Here is a 17,708-nt window from a genome sequence, read left to right as displayed (position 1 = left end):
AGTAACTGTAAAGACAAACAAAAATGAATTTTTACAAGTAGTTGTGAATTTATATATTAATATTTTCCATTAAATGGACCATCAAACCTTAGGAAAGGAACTATCATCACAAAGCCACAGTTGTTGAAGTTGTTGATAGGATCCTTGTAGCCAAAGATTTTACCTGGCCATTTTTTACAGGTTTGACTGAGATAAAAATGACCTGGTAAAAGATTTCACAAATCCAATTTCTTGTCTGTGTAGTGAATTCTTTGACCACTTTTTATACCTTATTGCAAATAAAACCAAAGTTGAACTCTGAGAAGCTTATCTTAAGGGTCCTTAACAAACAATTATTCTATAATTCCTAAGAAATGGAATCCTAAAATGTAATTTGCTTATATATAAGCATTATTAGTATATTATATATTATTATTATATTATATACCATATATTAATGTCCTTACATTGTGCTTTCAAACTTTCTTTAGTTATATTTTGCCTATTTTTTCCCATGAAAAATTTGTGGAATCTGTTTTGCTCAGGGTGGATCTCTCTTGGGTGGCAGTTTTTCTGTAGCACTTCTAACTTCTAACTAAGTAGATTTTTTGCAAGCTTAATTATCCTTTTGAGTAATTTTTTCCCATGTAATATTGGGGTTTGTTTTACCAAGTAAACCAAACCCCAAAATCCCAGGCAATGTACCTTGTGGTGTCACAGTGACAACAGCATGGTGAAGAACTCTGAACTGCACTCTATAAGGCCATGGAGATTTCAAACAAAAAGTAATTTCATGTTCTCAGTCTTACCAAATATCTTTTTATACTAGGTCCTATTTTTAGAACCTACTGACATCTTCAAGATGAGTCAGCATTCCAGTCAACATGGAAAATGTTGTCCTGGTGATTAAACATTCATATGTCTGTTGAGAAAGAAAATGACAGCTAACACATGAGGCTTCCCACAAAAGGCAAAAGATGCATCTTTCGGAAGTGCCCTAGGAAAGAGCATCACCTCCAGCCTGGTACAACCAGTGGGATTCAGTGAGATGGAAAAATACCTGCGGCTCTGTGGGAGCTGCTGATGCACCCCAGCTCCTCAATGGGAAAAATACAGAGAGTCAGAGATTAAAGAGCCCAATATGGAGTTTGTGGAGCAAAGTGTCTCAAGGCACTTTGTGGCTCCCCAGCAGCTGCAAGAAACCCTGCTTGAGAGATTAATCACATCCTTTGGAAGTTTCTGAATCTCCACATCAGCTGAGAGGAACATCAATGTTTAGAATTGCTATGCTAGTTTTAAACAAACAAGAAGAGAGACCATTTATTTCTAACTCATTTCAAACAACCAGGATATTTTTATTCTGTGCCTCCCAGATTGCTTTCTCCACAGAGCTATGGAGAGGGCAGCACACAGCCCATACCCATCAGTGCACACTGAGCAGGCCAGGGCCCATGGCAGCATCCCCATGGCTGCAAGCAAGCTTATGTGACAACACAAAGGTGAGAAATCAAATACGGATCAATGTCAGTTTGTTCTCTTTAGGAAAAAATAAGGGGGAATTTTCAGGTTGCTGTGAGGATTTCAGTCTCGTTTTGCACATCTGAGTACTGAGAAATAAGTTTCTAGATCTCATTTGATTATCTAATAAACTACTGAATTTCAATACCTCTTACCCTTGGGAAAAGAGAAGTAGGTTCTGGGAGTAAGTGTGCAACTTTAAAACAACCAGCAGCCAGTGCCTTTGCCATCCTTATCCAGGCAGCACAACTCGCCTTTTGCTTCACTGCTGGTGGCTGGCACTTGCAGCTGCTCCCACTCTGCTCCTCTGGAAGGCAGAAGGAAACATTGGTCGCCAAGGAACGGCTTGATCTGTACTAGGAAAAGATCTTGAAGTCTCTTGAGTGCTTAAGGGCAGCTGCTTTAACATTCAAGAGGTGTTTTCAAAATACTGACATAAATGGAAAATAAAAGCCTTTGCTATGGAGAGCACCATGTGCCTGCATGCAGCAGTTACCACTCCAGGGTATAAAGAGTTTTGCTCAACAGAAACATTCCCCATGTCATTAAAAAAGCCAACTCACTCTCTGTTGTACCTATCTGGGTTATATTTCCTGAGTGCATGTCTTTGCTTACCAACACTGGGGTTTTTGTGCCATCTTCTTGCCCAATTGCTCATCATTGTGAGATCCTACTATGATGCCTCATACTCAAATTAAGAGAGTATTTGGCATCACTCCACTCCTCAGATTTCATCCACCTCCCTTTGCAGAGGATATTAAGCAATGCAGGTCCTTGCTACTGTTAATTCTGGCTTTAAATGCTGCTGCTGAAACATGGTCTTGTGAGTAATTAATTGTTTCATGCAAGGACTTTTCCCTTTGACTGAATGATCCAAACCTCTCATCACTTTGGTTTTATTTATGACCCCTTTTTGCACATTGAGTCCTGCATCCATTCATTGAGACTGGGACTTGTTTCCCTTACATCCATTTCATTAGACCATACAGTCTATTTTACTCCCTTTCAAGAAATAATATTTGATTCAAAATATGAATGAAAAATCTACTATTTAGAAAAATCTACTATTTCTCCTAGGTAACAGCTACTTTTGCTGTTACCTTGGTAAACAGGGAGTTTTCCCTGTGCAACAAACTCATTGCTGCTGATGCTTCTACAGTATTTTTAAAAAACCATATTAAGGTTCAGCTCTGACATCCATACCTCTTTTACCTTTGTTTTTGAATGGTTTTCTAAATTCTTAACCTTGCTATTATAAAAATTTCATGACCAATCAATTCTATCTTTTAATTAAACCAGAACAAATAGGCAGCTGGCAGATGATCAAAAGCCCTGATAGACTGGGCTAAAGGGCTTTTTGTCTGCAACACAAATGCTTGTCTAAAAGATGTTCCATTTGAGTACAAGCTAATAGAAATAATGAATAAATATGTGAGATGATAGATAGTAATAAAAATTTTTATTAAAGGCATTTCAGCCTACACTCTCAATGATGATATTTCTGCAGCTCTTTGACTTCTGATGCTTTTAGTGCAGTTGACTCTCTCCCAGTTGTCTGAATGGGCTACTGACAGTAGATGGCATCTTCCTCAAAACCAGAAATCAAAAAGGGATTGCTACAGGAGGAAACAAGGTGGAAAGCTCATTGCCCCACTCTGCCAGTCTGCTGTCATTGACAAGGTCGCATCATGGATCAGCAGCAAAATGTGGCCATGAGGACTCTCTGTGCTGTGCCTGTGCTCAGTCTCTGTGCCTGTGCTCACACAGGCTGGTGAGGCACGGTGCTTTATTGGAGCACTTACAGCTTGAAAGAGCCTGGATGCTTTTAAAATAATAGGGTTGACACTTCAATGGCTCACCAGCAGGAACAGTCAGTTGCTTTGCACCCACTGCACCTCACTGCCCACACAACTCTGCCATGAACAGGTCAGCATTCAGCTGCCTCCAGCCAAAATCTGTGGCAAAATTATTTAATATACATTAGATATCACTTAAAACTCCACCTAAAGCTGAGGAGTTCTGAGCTTTTGGATATGCTCAGGTCTTGGCTTTGTCCTTTACTTACTTTAGAGGTGCGGCTCATGAGCTGCAAGCTGAACCACAATACCTGCATTTGTTCACTATCCAAATCCAAAGAGGAGAGCTTTTGTCTAAAGAAAGCTCAAAGGTCATTACAGTGTATATTTATATCTATATAAAAAGGTTGAAACTTTGCTTCCAGTCTGATGTAGGTGTAAGATAATTTCCTGCAGCAGCATTAAGCTCTTCTGGCCACAGGAGAAGTGTGACCAGAGCTTGTTCCACTTTATTGACAGATCTTTTTGGATTTGGGGTGTGAGTATGTCCTCTAAGCCAGAAGAGGTTAAGTGAATATCACTTCTTTTCCTAATGTGATTTCAGCATAGCTGGCATGAAGGGCTATGGCATTAAATGGCTTCTGTCAAACTCTCATATCTTCATTTGTTCCGTAACAACCATAATAGAACTACTTGTTTTCTCCCTTCTTACTGTAATGTAGAAAGAGTGGGTCTGGGATTTGGTTTTTTTTTTCTAAAACCCCTCTTTTTGCTTTGTTTGTGCAGCTGGGGCAGCAGCAGAGCAGCAGATGCACCTGTGCACTCCCTGAATAACCCCACCAGAAGTGGTTCAGAGAGTTAATGGTAATGAACGGATGTAAACAGAAACCAAGAGAACAAACTAGGTCATCAAACCACTTCTTATCTAATGCTTGTTGGTATTTCTGTATCCTCAAAATGAAATATTCTATTTTCCCTTGTTTTTCACAGGCAATCAACTGAGTTTTCCTATGAATAGTTGAGTAGAGGTCTTGTCTCTAGCCTATTCCTTACAGCCATGAAGATTTTGGCACTAAGGTCATTGATCTCAGCTAACAGTGATGCATAGGTAAAATTTTATGAAATTAATGAGACATACAAAAATTTGCACTTGGTAGATTCACCTTCTGTTGCTTCATTTAGCCACAATAAACTTATCTAAATCTTCAAGGTCAAGAAGGTATGGAGAGTTGGCACCATGTGGCATGTTTGCATAGCTTTCAGCAGCAATTGGAACCTTTTTCTTGGCTATGAGATGCAAAGCAGATTTATTGTAATGGCAGTCCTAGCTCTTCATCTGGATCTGGGCTGCCAGATAGCACTGCTCTGTGTGCTGTCCCTCTGGTAAATAAATCCATGCCCATCCTGAGCACACCTGCTGCCCCAGCCCTTAGGCAGAGATCCACTATCATCTATATGAGATGGCCATTGGGGGGTATGAGGAGCAGCTTGAGGGGCTCAGCCTGGAGAAAATGCATCTCAGAAGGGACTTTTTCTCTCTCCAGTTCCCAAAAAGGAGCTTGGAGCCAGGTGGGGTTGGTCTTTTCTCCCACAGTAGCAGGACAAGAGGAAATGGCCTTAAGTTTCTCCAGGGGAGGCTTAGATTGGTTATTAGGAAACATTTCTTCAGACACTGACAGAAGCTGCCCAGGGCAGTGGTGGAGTCACCATCCTTGGAGGGATTTGAAAGGTGTAGCTGTGGCACATCTTGAGGGCATGGATTAGTGGTGGGTTTGATTATCTCAAAAGCATTTACTAACTTAAAGGGTTCTATTAGTCTGATGCAGAATGGACTTAAATGTCTTCTCTTCCACAGGTAGGAAAAAATAAAATGGTAGAAGAGGAGGCTGGTGGTGAAGCAGAAGACAAGGAAGGAGCAACTGCAACTTCCAGGGTAACACATTAATCCTTGTTGCTATCTCTAATGTTGGGAGTAATGTGGAACACAATAGGGAGTCCTCAGAACCGCCAGTGATTTAATGGAGCAAAGAAAGGGTTTGTTAATGAACAAGGTAATTACTGAGCTGCCGCTGTCCGTGGTGCTGGAGGTGTCGCCTGAGCCCCCGGGGAGCAGCCGTGCCCCAGCCATGATCCCTCATTTCTCTGTTCTTTGCTAACACCCGAGCAGGGGCACACCTGGTGGGAAGGGCCTCGAGCTTCCTGCGTGGCGTCAGGGTTGGGAGGGCTTGGAATGGCTGAGAAAAAGTGAAAGATGCCTGCAGGGCTAGAGAGAAAAATTAATTATTCTTCCTCAGACATGTTTTGCATTCCAGGTCTAAAATAACTATCTTAATGTTCATAAAGTGTACTGAAAAAATACCTTAGCTCTCCCCACATATATTTGCTATATTATTTGTCATAAATCTGTCAGCTTCAATTTTAGAAAGTTAAAATTGAGAAACTAACTCAGCTGAGATCCCCCGCCAGCCACTTTAAAGGCACTTTCTTCCAGAATGTCATAATACAGTGAAACAACTACCTCAATGACAGAAAACTCCATGATGGGAGAGTTCACACCCTTCTAGCTCTGGGGAAATCCAGCCATGAGATGGGAAACCACAAACTTTGCAAGTTTCACTGTTATAAAAAAAATTCTTCTAATTTTTTGATGACTTGCCAATTGATGATGTGTGGGCTTTTCATACACTTAGACTTGATACATTGGATGACTGTAGTAGATAAAGGATTGGCTGATAGTCACACTCAAAGAGTTTTGGTAACAATGGTAACTGGTTGGCCAGTCACCTCTGGGTTGAACTGAAACCCAAAGAAAGAATAAAGGAGAAAACTCAAGGTGTAAATACAGCCTTCAAAGCAAAGTAAATTTAAAAAACCCAAACATATGAACAGAAAGCAAGAAGCTTTCAACATTAAAAAAGGGAAGGGGAGCTTCTCCTCACAATCAAACAGGGATATTTTGGAGCTGATTATGTTGTGGTTTGATATGAGACAAACTCACTTAGCAATATAAAGCTCCAAAGAAACACTGAGAAATTATGGAAACAATTCAGACATCTTTGTGATCAACACAAAAGGAAAGCTGAAATAGCATCCTGAATAGGTATGATCTTTATTTAGCAGATTCTTGCATTGATTCCACCAATAAATGCTGAGTTTCACAAGGAAAGAATGATGTTTTAAACATCATAATTCTGCAATGAAACAATAAGGGGAAGACAAGGTTATAATCATGAGAAACCAGAAGGGTAGACAGCGCTGCTACTGGAATGTGAGGGAGTGCTGAGTCACTCTGCATTAGGTGCTGCCATAGTAACTATTTACCAGCTGTTTGGGAAGGAGAACAGACTGAAAAACTTGGAATAAAAATCATGTAAATCCCAGCTTGAAATACATTTCATATGCTTATTTAAAATATTTAACAGAATGGAATGCTTCTAAGGGTTTTTTATATTAGTGTTACTTGGGTCAAACAGATTATATTGGACTACTGAATAAACTGATTTCTTCCCAGCTAGGCTAATGTTACTGTATCTAATTGTGAGAGCAAGTAGGAGCTGCTTTGTATTCATGGGGAGGTGATAGAGTGACTGTTCTCTATAACCCAGCCTCGGCTGTGATGCAAACAGAAAAGATGAGAGTTCTGGTAGTAACAGCTTCTGGGGTGGATTGGAAAACTTAACACACTTCAGAGAGGTGTAAGCTCAGATTCCCTGGCCAGTTTTTTCCTGATGTTGCCCTCTGCTCTGACTATTAGGAAAGTCATGCTGGTGGTTGCTTTAATAACTTGGTGGCTGAAGGTCCCCTGCAGGAGAGATAGCTCTGGTGTAGTAGTGATTTGGGGCACTTCTGTGAATCATAAGATTCTGGGTGATTTCCTAGCATGGAAAATTTCAGCATCATTATGACAGGTGTCTGTCACACCTCCAAAGACGGAACATCTATTACTATTATACCAGTAAGTGAGAGCACTTAAACTGCTATTGAGGTGTGGACAATTTCAGAAAACTGTAGATGGGCCTTTTGATAATCAGTTTGGCCAAGTTTGCCTTGGACTGTAGTTACAGAGAAGTAGAAAGCTAGCAAAGGTTTTAAAGTCAAGAATTAGAGAAAGGTTTATGAGAACTCTGCAGAGAGGCAGGAAGTTTGTGGTGAAACACAGGAAGTCTCTTGTCTTTTTTTAATGTGTAGGGCTTGGAGGAGCTGCTGCAGGAGATGCTGAGGTCAGGAAAGCTCTGCTTTGCAGAGCATAGGCAGACACCTTGTGGCTCCCCAAAGCAAGGGCACGGAGGTCCAGGTGGGATTTGTTGTGCCAATGATCTTCACTCCTACGGTAGATGAACAAAAGGTGTTTCCACGACTCATTGTGCAACTGCATGCACAGACCTGTTTGCATGAATCTCAGTGAAGTTTTGGGAGCTGGTACTCTTCAGCCAGTTTCCTCTGATCCCTCAACTTCCCTAAGGAAGTATTATTTAAAGATACTCATCTCCTCAAAGATCAAGACATCCTGAATCATAGAACATTTTGGGTTGGAAGGGACCTTTAAAGGTCATCTAGTACAACTCCTCTGCTGTGACCAGGGACATCTTCAACTAGATCAGGTTGCTCAGAGCCCTGTCCCACCTGGCCTTGAATATTTCTAGGACAATTTGTTTTGTGGTATCTGTTAGCTTCAGTATTGTGATTTCCAGCTAACAGATTTCAGGAGTCCAGAAGCAAGGCTCAGCTAAGGACGCTGGTGGTTCAGGGAGAAGTCTGGGCTTGCTTAGACACAGGAACTGTAGGATCCAGGTAGCCTGCTGAAGATGAGACAGGCTAACAACCTTGCAACACAAAAATTGCCACAGAGGCAGGTAAAAATTGGCATAGAAACTGTTTTTCGTTTTCAAGAAAGAGAAGGCTGTAGGAATAGGCTACAAATGTTCTTAAGTAAATTAGATTGTGCAATATTTAATCTATAATCTATCTCACTCTCAGGCAAAACAGATGACAGTAGAAATGATTTTGCCAAGTCCTATTTTATAGCTGTTTGATTTGATTTGATTTGATTTGATTTGATGGCACTTGAAGGTGTAGCTGAAGTCCCAATTGCTTTAGAGGCATTTACTATGAGAATTGCAGTCTGAGGAAGCAGATACAGTTCTCTTTGGTTTCCAGCTCACTTGTTAGAGTGCTTGATGATGATTTTCTGCCTTGAGACTGTGAGTCTTGAAAGACAAAAGGCCCTTGACTAAAAGGGACATGACAATTTTATAACAGCTTTCAGGAGTGGGCAGTGATGGCTCTAATACAAATTACATCAGGTTTAATCAGCTGCTGGGCTTCTATACACAGGAAGTGTTTTTAGATTGTTCCCATATTGAATCAGAAAGAAACCACATGGTGAAATTTTTTTGCCATGGAATAGAAATTCTTAATTTTCATATGCTTCATTTTCACCTTTGAGAAAACCCAAAAGCTTTTATCTGCAAAGGAAATGTGTGCCCTTCACAGCTGTAATCATACCTGAACTAGTGCTAATTCCTGGTACAAACAAGGAATTGTATTGGTGTATCTTGGCCTGTGTTCCCAAAGAGTTAAACAGCAGCATATCACAGCTTGGAGCAGGCAGCTTTGCCAACGGTGCAGACCTGCCATGTTAGTGACTCAAAGGGCTGAATAAAAAGACAGCATATCTTCTACCCTTTGGCACTCCCATCCTGTTTACTCCACTGGCACTCTGATTCCCAGAGGGATACGAGACGTGTTCTCACCACCGGTGCAGCCCCTTTAACACCTTCTTCTGCAAAGCCCTTCATGTACCATGGAGCTGGGACATGTTTTTTTTTTTACAACTAGCTTGTTCAGGGAACAGTCAAGAGCACAAATCTGCTCTTCTCTCCTCTCTCCATGTATTTAGTATCACACACAGTTTGCGTTTTTGGGTTTTTTTTGGTTTTTTTTTGTTTAAGTAGCCACGAGCTGTATGATGATGTTTAGAGTTAATGCCGAGCTGTGTCTGCTGATGAAGCTGGCTGTGTTTCAGCATCTCTGATGATCTTTAGTACCTCTGTTGTGCAGGTCACCGGCCAGCTGCAATTTCATTGGCCAAAGGTGAAAATAAAGCTATAAAGGAGTAAGTTTCTCCCCCTCGCTCCCCTCATGGATCCCAGGGGGCAGGGATGTTCTGATGAGCATCCGCGCACCTCCGGCAGCATAGCCCCTTTTAGAAGGGATCTGGAGGGCTCGGCTGGATGGGGAGAGGAGGAGGGCTGCTAAAAACACCGCCCTCCGCCGGGGGAGCGGCGGGGAGCGTGCGGGGCGCGGCGGAGCGGGCCGGGCCGGGCCGGCGGGGTGCGCAGTGCGCGCCGCAGTGCGCGGAGCGGGGCGCGGGGGCCGCGCCGCAGGGATGCTCGCCCCGCTCCTGGGCTCGGCGGGCTCCGGGTGGCTGCTGCTGGGTGAGTGCTCCCCCGGCCCGCCTCGGCTGCGGGGTTTGTCCTTCTCCCCGCCCCTCTCCCTGCTTCCCGGCTCCTTTCTTTCTCCGCAGCGGGTGGGACCGGCTGCCCGCCTCGGCGCGGTGGTACCGGCCTGAACCCTGCGAAGCGGCCTCTGGGCCCGCGGTCCGGCTCCCCATGGCCGTCCGTGCTCCGGGATAAAGGGTATTCAAGCTCTTTAAAGGGAGGAGGCAGGCGGGAGCGGCGCTCTGCATGGGGATGGCATGATGCTCGGCGTGATGCGTGCGGCGGAGCCGGCACCATGAGCCGCTGTGGCAGTGGTGCAGAGAGCTCGGCGGGAGGCATTACATAATATCTCTCAAACTGTCCTGCTGGTTCGTTCCACCAGTCCCTCTCTGGTAAATTTGTTGGGGCACTTTGTCTGTAGTGGGTATGTGAAATAGGGCGGCGCGCTTGGAGGGGTGTGTGCGTGTTAAGAGCTGATGGGCAGAGGGTGATGCTGGATCCCATTGTTTTGTGGGCAGGCAGTGACGATTCCAAGTGGGTCTGCGTTAGGAAATTCTTGCGAGTCTGAAACAGGAGGATTTCTGTAAGGTATTTAAAGGTTCATCTTGAATTGATCTGCTGTGCTGATTTGAAATTGACTCCTTTGAATCTGTGTGAAGCGCCTTTTCTAAAGAAAGGTAATGTTCAATGTCTGTGCTATTTCCCCCTTTATGTATCAAAGAGCTTCCCTCTAGACCGGCAGACTTCCAAGGAGAAGAAGTACAAAGGGGAAAATTATTTTAAAAGACAACACCTTAGCATCATTCAGTAGATGTTCTGAGGGGAGTGTTGATAATGGAAAATATTATAATTATTTATGTTCATGCCTACTTGATATTTTTGATTATGAAAAAGGATGTTTCACACTGAAAAAAAAAGGGAACCCAAAATTGCTAGCCTGAATTTTGCCTCTGAAAATATCCTGTTAGCTCTCATTAAAGGCAGTGGCCTTACAGCTGCTTATATCAGCAGCTTAAATCAGCTGCTTCAGAACTGTAGCAAAACTCATGCAGTGAAATATGGCCCAGAGGGAATTACATGGGTGAAACAGAAAGGAGGACTTGGCTGGGAAGCTGTGGGCAAGTGTTTGTTACTGTGTTTTGGGCCCCAAGGCCCCAGGGACTGCTCTGAGCCATATTACTGTTGCACCAGGCTTGTTTATGACAACAGCAGGAGAACAGGACCCACTGGGAACAGGTCTCCTGTGTAAGCTCCTACTCTCAGTCCTCCACATGTGCCCTGAGGTATTGATTTCTGTGCTTCACATCTCAGTGTTTCTCCTGTGTCTCAGCTCCTCTCTCTTGTACATCTGGCTATCCCAAAGTGGGGCCTCACTTAATGCTGTGCTCTATTTTAGTGTGGACATGACTTTAGCCCAATGTTTCTGTCTGCAGAAGAGGTGCCCTCAGAAGAGAGGTGTGCTGTTATTGCCTTTTGCAGTGGCAGTGAGATGTGTGCCACCACAGGTATCTCTGAGAGATGGATCCCACCAGAGAGCCAGTGGCTCTGCCTGACCTGGCAGTGTGGCACCTGCTCAGCCCTGGAGCAGCAGCTGCTCTCATGTCTGGTTTTGGCTTTCTGATGGCCCCATCCCATCAGTCATGTTGCAAAGGAGTGGCTGTGCTGATTTACTGAAAAAGGGGCTCCTTGGCCCTCACAGCCCAGTGAAGCATTCTTCTTTAACTCAGATTAATTTCTGGCGCCATTAGGAAAGTTTTAACAAGTTGAGAACAGGTCTATAATGTTCATCTCAATGAAATAATGGTAGAAATCAGTGAAAGACAAAGCCAATTATTTCCTACTGTGCAGTCTTGGATGGTCTGATGGATGCAGAGAGTGGTATAGTAAACCAAACACAAGCCTAATGGCAAATTCCCTAGGGATTTGAACATTGGTGGTTTGCTTGAAATTGTTCAAGAATTCACCTTACCCCTTGAACCTCTGGGATTTCCTGCTTTTACTCCTCTGCTCTTCTCTTTCATGTGGCTGCAGCCATGAGTCTCTTGCCTGCCCTATCAGCCCTGCCTTACAGAAAGGAAGTCTTTGTTCTCTTGCCTCCTGGCAGCAGCTGGAGGCCAGGCAGGCACCTGCACTCATGTGTGGAGGCACAAGAAGGGAAATCTGCCATCACAGTGTCCCTTCCCACCAGCACCAGTGCCTCTCCAAACATTTCTCAGTGCATGTTTGCAAAGGGCTGGGAGGTTCATCTGAGGTTACAGTAGACTTGCACAATCCCACTCCTGATCCTGGCTCTCATGCAGTGACACAGGAGTCCTTGGTGATGCTTTGTGTACAGAGGAGATGCCCAAGGCTGCTCAGCCCAGCCTGTGGAGTGCCAGGTGCTGCACCAGAGGCAAAGCTCATGGTATTGGCTGAGGTATATTTAGTTGCTTTTATTCTCCATCCCTGTATTACTGCTCCATTTGAACATTTGCTAGATACTATCAAAAGGAAAGATTAGATACATTTGAATTTCCCTGCTCCCTCACAGGACAAGATAAGACATAGCAATTTTTCTCTGCTGCTCCTAACTAATCTGGACATTTATTTGATTCTTGTCTCCACAATAGAACTATGGATATTACAATTACATTCAAGTAATAAAAATAGGAGAGAAGCTTTGAAGACAGATGGCAAATGGAATTAACTGGATACCCTCAGAAATAGGAAAGCTGACTTGGGAGTGAGCCAGAAACAAAGAAATACAACATTACATCAGTAAGGGTATAATTGCCCTTTTGATGTCACCAAACACTGCAGAGCACCAGAGGGTTTAGATGTTTCATTGTGAGTACATTTCTGAGAGCACTTTGAGAGAAATACCTTGTTCTTCCTTCATCACTGCACAGTTGCAATCAGCACCTGGATATCTTAAAGGTAAATAGAGGCAAGTCTGGGTGAGATGGAAAGGGATGGTGGGTAACGTGGTGCAGGCAGTTATCCTTTGGTGGGTTCACAGGCATTCAGGGCAGCTCTTTTCCCATGGCTTTGTTTTTAACTTTGCTACATTATTTCTTCATATAGACCCAAATAAAAAAAAAAAAAAACTTACTCGCCCTCTTTCTGATCAGAAATTAACATGAAAGAAAAACATCTGTTAATTTATTCTTTTATTTTTAAGTGCTCTGCATACATTCTTTGGGGATGGGCCAATACAAGTAATGAGGTTTTTTCCTTCACTGCTATTTCTGTCTCCTGTGCTACTGTGTGAAGCCAAAGCCCTGCAGATCCTTGGCACTGGGGACCCATCTGTCCCTGCTATTGTTCCCTCAGGACTGTGGGTGCTGGGAGCAGGGACAGCTCAGAGGAGGGACAGTGCAGACCTCTGCTCCTGCAGCTCACCGGTCTTGTCCCCTCTGGACAAGGCACTGGTGGTCCAAACTGCTCCATCCTCTCACCTCTTCTCCCACTGTGCAGGAGGGTTTACAGAGCTCAGGAACCCAGATACCCTCTTACCCTGTGAAACCACTCAGATAGAGTGGAGAAAGGTGTATTAGAGAGCATGTGGCCATAAATATATAAATATGCTTGAAATATACATGTAAAATCCTTGAATCCCCAGCAGGGACCCTCACACTCCACACTCTCCTGCATTTTGCTGTGAGCCATGATTGGTTCTCCAGGAGCTTTTATTCCCAGATATGCTGATTCAGAGTCTTTGCAAATCCTTTTTGGAGACTTCAAGGAACTGAGCGATGATTCTGTACAGCATGATACAGGGAAATGTTCTGCTGGGCTTGGAATATTGTGGTGTGCCACCAGGACTTACTGATGACAAGTCATTTGCTGTGTCAAAGCCTCCTTGCTCCATAAACATTGTCACAGAGCCTCCAAGGTGACCTGAGGCTGGTGGGAAGGTGGGTGAGGAAGCAGACCAGGGGCTTTGCCTCATTTTGCTTCTTCCTACACTCTGTACATAGGCAAAATTATAAATATTTTATCATCCTACCAGAGACTGCACTATGGAAAACATGGTAGTTGGTGGTGAGAAAGTAAGACACTGGGATGAGTGGGGATTTTTAGTCAGGAAAGAGTGTCAGGGGTAGTTCAGCACCTGCGAGCTGGTCCCCAGCTCCTTGCTGCAGCCATGCTTCAGCATCCTTTACTCACTGCTGGGGCTTTTGCAAGCAGTGATGTAGCTGCTTCAGCTACAGTGTGTAGCAGATACTTCAGAAAAGCATGGCTGAAAATGCAGCCCCTTTTTGTCCTGGGCTGAGTCCACAGCAGGGTTTTGGCAAGACCCCATGGTGATTTCCCCCACAACCCCCGGATTAGTCAGCCACACAGGGGGTTTTTCTGTCTTCTGTGTTGTGTGGGATATTCCAATCCCATAAACATGGAAAGAAGCTAAATCCAACCAACCTGTCCAAATAATTTTCTTCCACACCACAGGAAGAAAATGTCACTTGTCAAAAAAAGTGTGTCATTCAATGGAAATCATGGTTTCTCTAGGAAAGTCCCAGTTCAGGGAAGAAAATTCTTTTTATTCAGACCTGTGTGCCATGGTTTTGCAAGACTGCAGCTCACATTTCCATTTGCTCAACAAAGTGGCTTTGGTTGTGTAGATAAAATCTCAGAGACACCGCATGTGAACTGCAGTGAGGAGTTTCCACTAAGCACTGTGCAATCGTGCTGCAAAATCTGTGCTGGATGAGTTGACCTCTTTGAGAGTAACGCTCCAAAGGCACCTGGGGGTTTTTAGGTGACTTTTCCCTCTGTGGCCAAGTGTGTCACTTGGCCCAGGAGCAGAAATTCCAAATGCTGGGTTATTTGGAAAAACAATCTCAGCAGAGGGTCTTTTGCCCACTGTTGCCTGTGGCAGAGGTGGAGGGTTACCTGTGTAAATCCATCTTTTAGTGGCCAGATTCTAAGAGAACCCTCACTGCTTTCACTGGTGAGGGGTTTGATGATGGCAAGGAGGGGAGCATCAGTCCCACACCTGGGAACAGACACTTGGATGCTTCACCTGGCCACCTGAGTTTGTGTTTTGACCACAGAGGAACGACAGCCACACCAACGTTGTCAGCCAGATCACTCACTGCAATGGGACTTTTTGTTCTGCCAGAGGAGGTTTAAATTAGATATTAGGAAAAAAATTTTAATGGAAGGTGTGGTCAGACATCGGAACAGGTTGCCCAGGGAAGTACTGGAGTTGTCATCCCTGAAAGTGTTCAAAAAATATGTAGATGTGGTGCTAGGGGATTTAATTTAGTGGTGGGTTTAGCAGTGCTGGATTAGCCATTGGACTCAATGACCTTTGAGGGCTTCTCCAGCCATAATGATTCTGTAATTATTAAGGTACAACTTTGGGTCAAGAAGCAGAAGTGCTGAGGTGGCAGGGACCTGGTGTGTGGTGCCATGTAAGCTGATCCTTCCACACAAGTGTGACTTCCCCTGCTGTGAACATACTTTCATTTGGGAAAGTTCTAGAAACTACTAGAAAATCTTCCAAGTTTCCTCTCATATTTGCTTATGACTAATACAGATCCTGCTTATTAGGATACCAACATGATGTTGAGACTTGCTAACAATAGCCTTGCTATTTGTTTTTCCCCAATATTTTCACCCCAGAGAATGGCACAGCCTCCTCTCTGGGACAGTTGCCCATGTGGCAAATCTCTGCCCTGTCCTGTCTGCTGTCTGCTCCTGGGGCTGTGCCCCCTCTTCAGCCTGACATCTTTTGCCTTTGGAAAGGATCAGTTTTCCCTGCTGAGAGCACAGGCAGTGCATGGATGGGTGCAGAAGGCACCACAGCTCACTTCGGGCTGTTGCTTGACCTGCTGTTGGATGGAAAATTGCCTTTCCTGGGCAAGCCACTGTGCTTGTTCATGGCTGAGAATCACAGGGGCTGGTTGAAATGACCTTTCCTTCTCCCACCAGCCCTTAGGAAATTTGGGCTGAGCTGCCCCCATGCACAAGGCAGAGCAGCCCCTGGGCTGTGCCCACCCATGTGGGCCAGTGATGGTGCCCAGGGAAGGACAGGGCTCAGGAGCAGCCTCTTCAGGGAAGGGCCTGCACATGGTAAGGGTCAGAGCCCTGCTCTTCTTTGCCTCCAGAGCAACAAGCAATTCCTTTCCAAGGGCTATGAAATCCCTAAAATCAGCTATGGGAGCCACATTGACATCGCTGTGACCGCTGGGGTGTCCCACTCACTGCTAGATGGCCCCAGGCGAAAGCTACAGCAGGCAAAGCACTGAGACATTTGCTAAGTTGGCATTCTTTTTATTTGTTCCCCCATCTCCAAGAGCAAGTATGAGCTGTTCGGCACAGGAACAAGCACGCAGATTGCTAAACTGATTTAACTTTTTTTTTTCCTCTTTGAAAAATTATCTAGGAAACAGTCAATCATTCTGCTGTTGATTGAAGTGAGTTGGAGGTGATCTAAGCAGTCAAATTACAGAAGGCAGGAATGATGCAGACTTAATGTCTTTTCTGCAGAAAACAGTACTTAGTAATAAGAAGTGGAGAGGATATTATTTAGTTTGTTGTAAAATTCTTCGTAATGATGGACAAAAAAAGACAAATACATTAGAACCCCTTTTGAAATGTTAAATATACTTTATTTAGTATCTCCAATTGCCAGAGATTGGAATTTTTTCCTTTTTTTTTCTTTCTCTCAGAGAATTTTGTCCCATTTGATGCCCAAGAGATGATAATGACTGGTACTTAAGAGAACAAAATATATGGATGGGAGGAGGAGGAGGGAATTTATTCTAGCCAGGATGTTGATCTGGCCAGGATGTACCACAGAAATAATCTCATCTACACATAGCCCAGGTGTGCAGAGAGAATCATTCCATGACACATGTTTTTGCAGGATTTCCCCCCAAACTTTATACGGTCAAAACCCATAGAGATGCACTGCTTCAAAGTACATTGGTCTAGAGTTGAGCAACCCCTAGTGTTCAGTTTTCCATTGGATCTGAATTTCTTTGCCTCTGATATTGATTAGATCTTGATTCTTCGATTTTCTTATCAGTCCTTTCCAGAGCAGGGGGTGGTAGATGTTCCTGTGAGGGTGGCAGATGTTCCTGTGAGGGTAGATGTTGGTAGGTGGCCGCTGATGTTCCACTGATGGCCTTTTATCTTTCTGGGTATCTTTGGGCTGCTCCCAGTCTGTTGGTATGTTAAACCCATCTCCTTAGAGTGATGTTACATCTCCTAAAAAAACCTAAAGAAAATTCCTTTCTCGGAGGCAAAGTCAAGTCAAGCGTAACTAGAGAGACAAAATAAAAATGTAAAAGTTATGTTGTTTCCAACAGTTCAGTCTTTTAATGCTTTTCCTACCATGGGTGAGCCTTTGCTTTTAAGAGCAGTTGTTGGACCTTATCAACCCCTGACCTCACTGGAAAAATGTCCTCACCATCTACCGGGGTGCCCCAGGGGAAAAACCAGCACCCTGAGCCCCTCTGAGGGAGCCTCTCCTGGCTGCTTGCGGGAGCCCGGCTGCTCCTTCACAGCCTTGGCCATTTTTTGCTGTTATTTCGGGGTTTTTGCCATATTTTAGCTGGACACCCAGCACCTGCAGGACCCCCTGCTGTCCTGCCCCTGCCACTGCTTAGTGCTTACTTTGTTTGCCAGTGTGGGTGTGCTGAGCTCTGCCATTCCAGCGCCACTCCGGGGTTCCACTGTGTGGTGTTGTGAGGGTCCCCAGGACGAGGTGAGAAAGGAGAATTTGACTCCAAGTTCTCAGAAGGCTGATTTATTATTTTATGATATTATATTATATTAAAGAATGCTATACTAAAACTATACTAAAGAATAGAAGAAAGGATACATCTGAAGGCTAGACAAGAATGAGTAATAAAAACCCGTGACTGACCAGAGAGTCTGAGACAGCTGGACTGGGATTGGTCATTAAGTAAAAACAATTCACATGCTTGGATAAACAATTCTCCAAATCAAATTCCAAAGCAGCGAAACAGGGAGAAGCTGA

At 44.1% G+C, this 17,708-nt stretch overlaps 1 protein-coding gene across 7 annotated transcripts in view; it reads left to right on the top strand.

Moving 5' to 3' along the window:
- Positions 1-9,634: 9,634 nt before the first annotated feature.
- ACSL6 (acyl-CoA synthetase long chain family member 6) overlaps positions 9,635-17,708 on the top strand; it is a 55,110-nt gene continuing 47,036 nt past the window's right edge. For 3 of the 7 annotated variants that reach the window (XM_066560116.1, XM_066560117.1, XM_066560110.1), the window contains exon 1: positions 9,635-9,730. In XM_066560116.1, coding sequence (XP_066416213.1) covers positions 9,682-9,730 — 49 coding nt within the window. In that variant the 5' untranslated portion in view covers positions 9,635-9,681. The other 4 variants (XM_066560112.1, XM_066560114.1, XM_066560113.1 and 1 more) reach the window with 4 other exon arrangements.

Source organism: Molothrus aeneus, chromosome 15 (assembly GCF_037042795.1).
Source record: "Molothrus aeneus isolate 106 chromosome 15, BPBGC_Maene_1.0, whole genome shotgun sequence".
Taxonomy (NCBI): domain Eukaryota; kingdom Metazoa; phylum Chordata; class Aves; order Passeriformes; family Icteridae; genus Molothrus; species Molothrus aeneus.
This window is presented reverse-complemented; position numbering and strand designations above follow the sequence as displayed.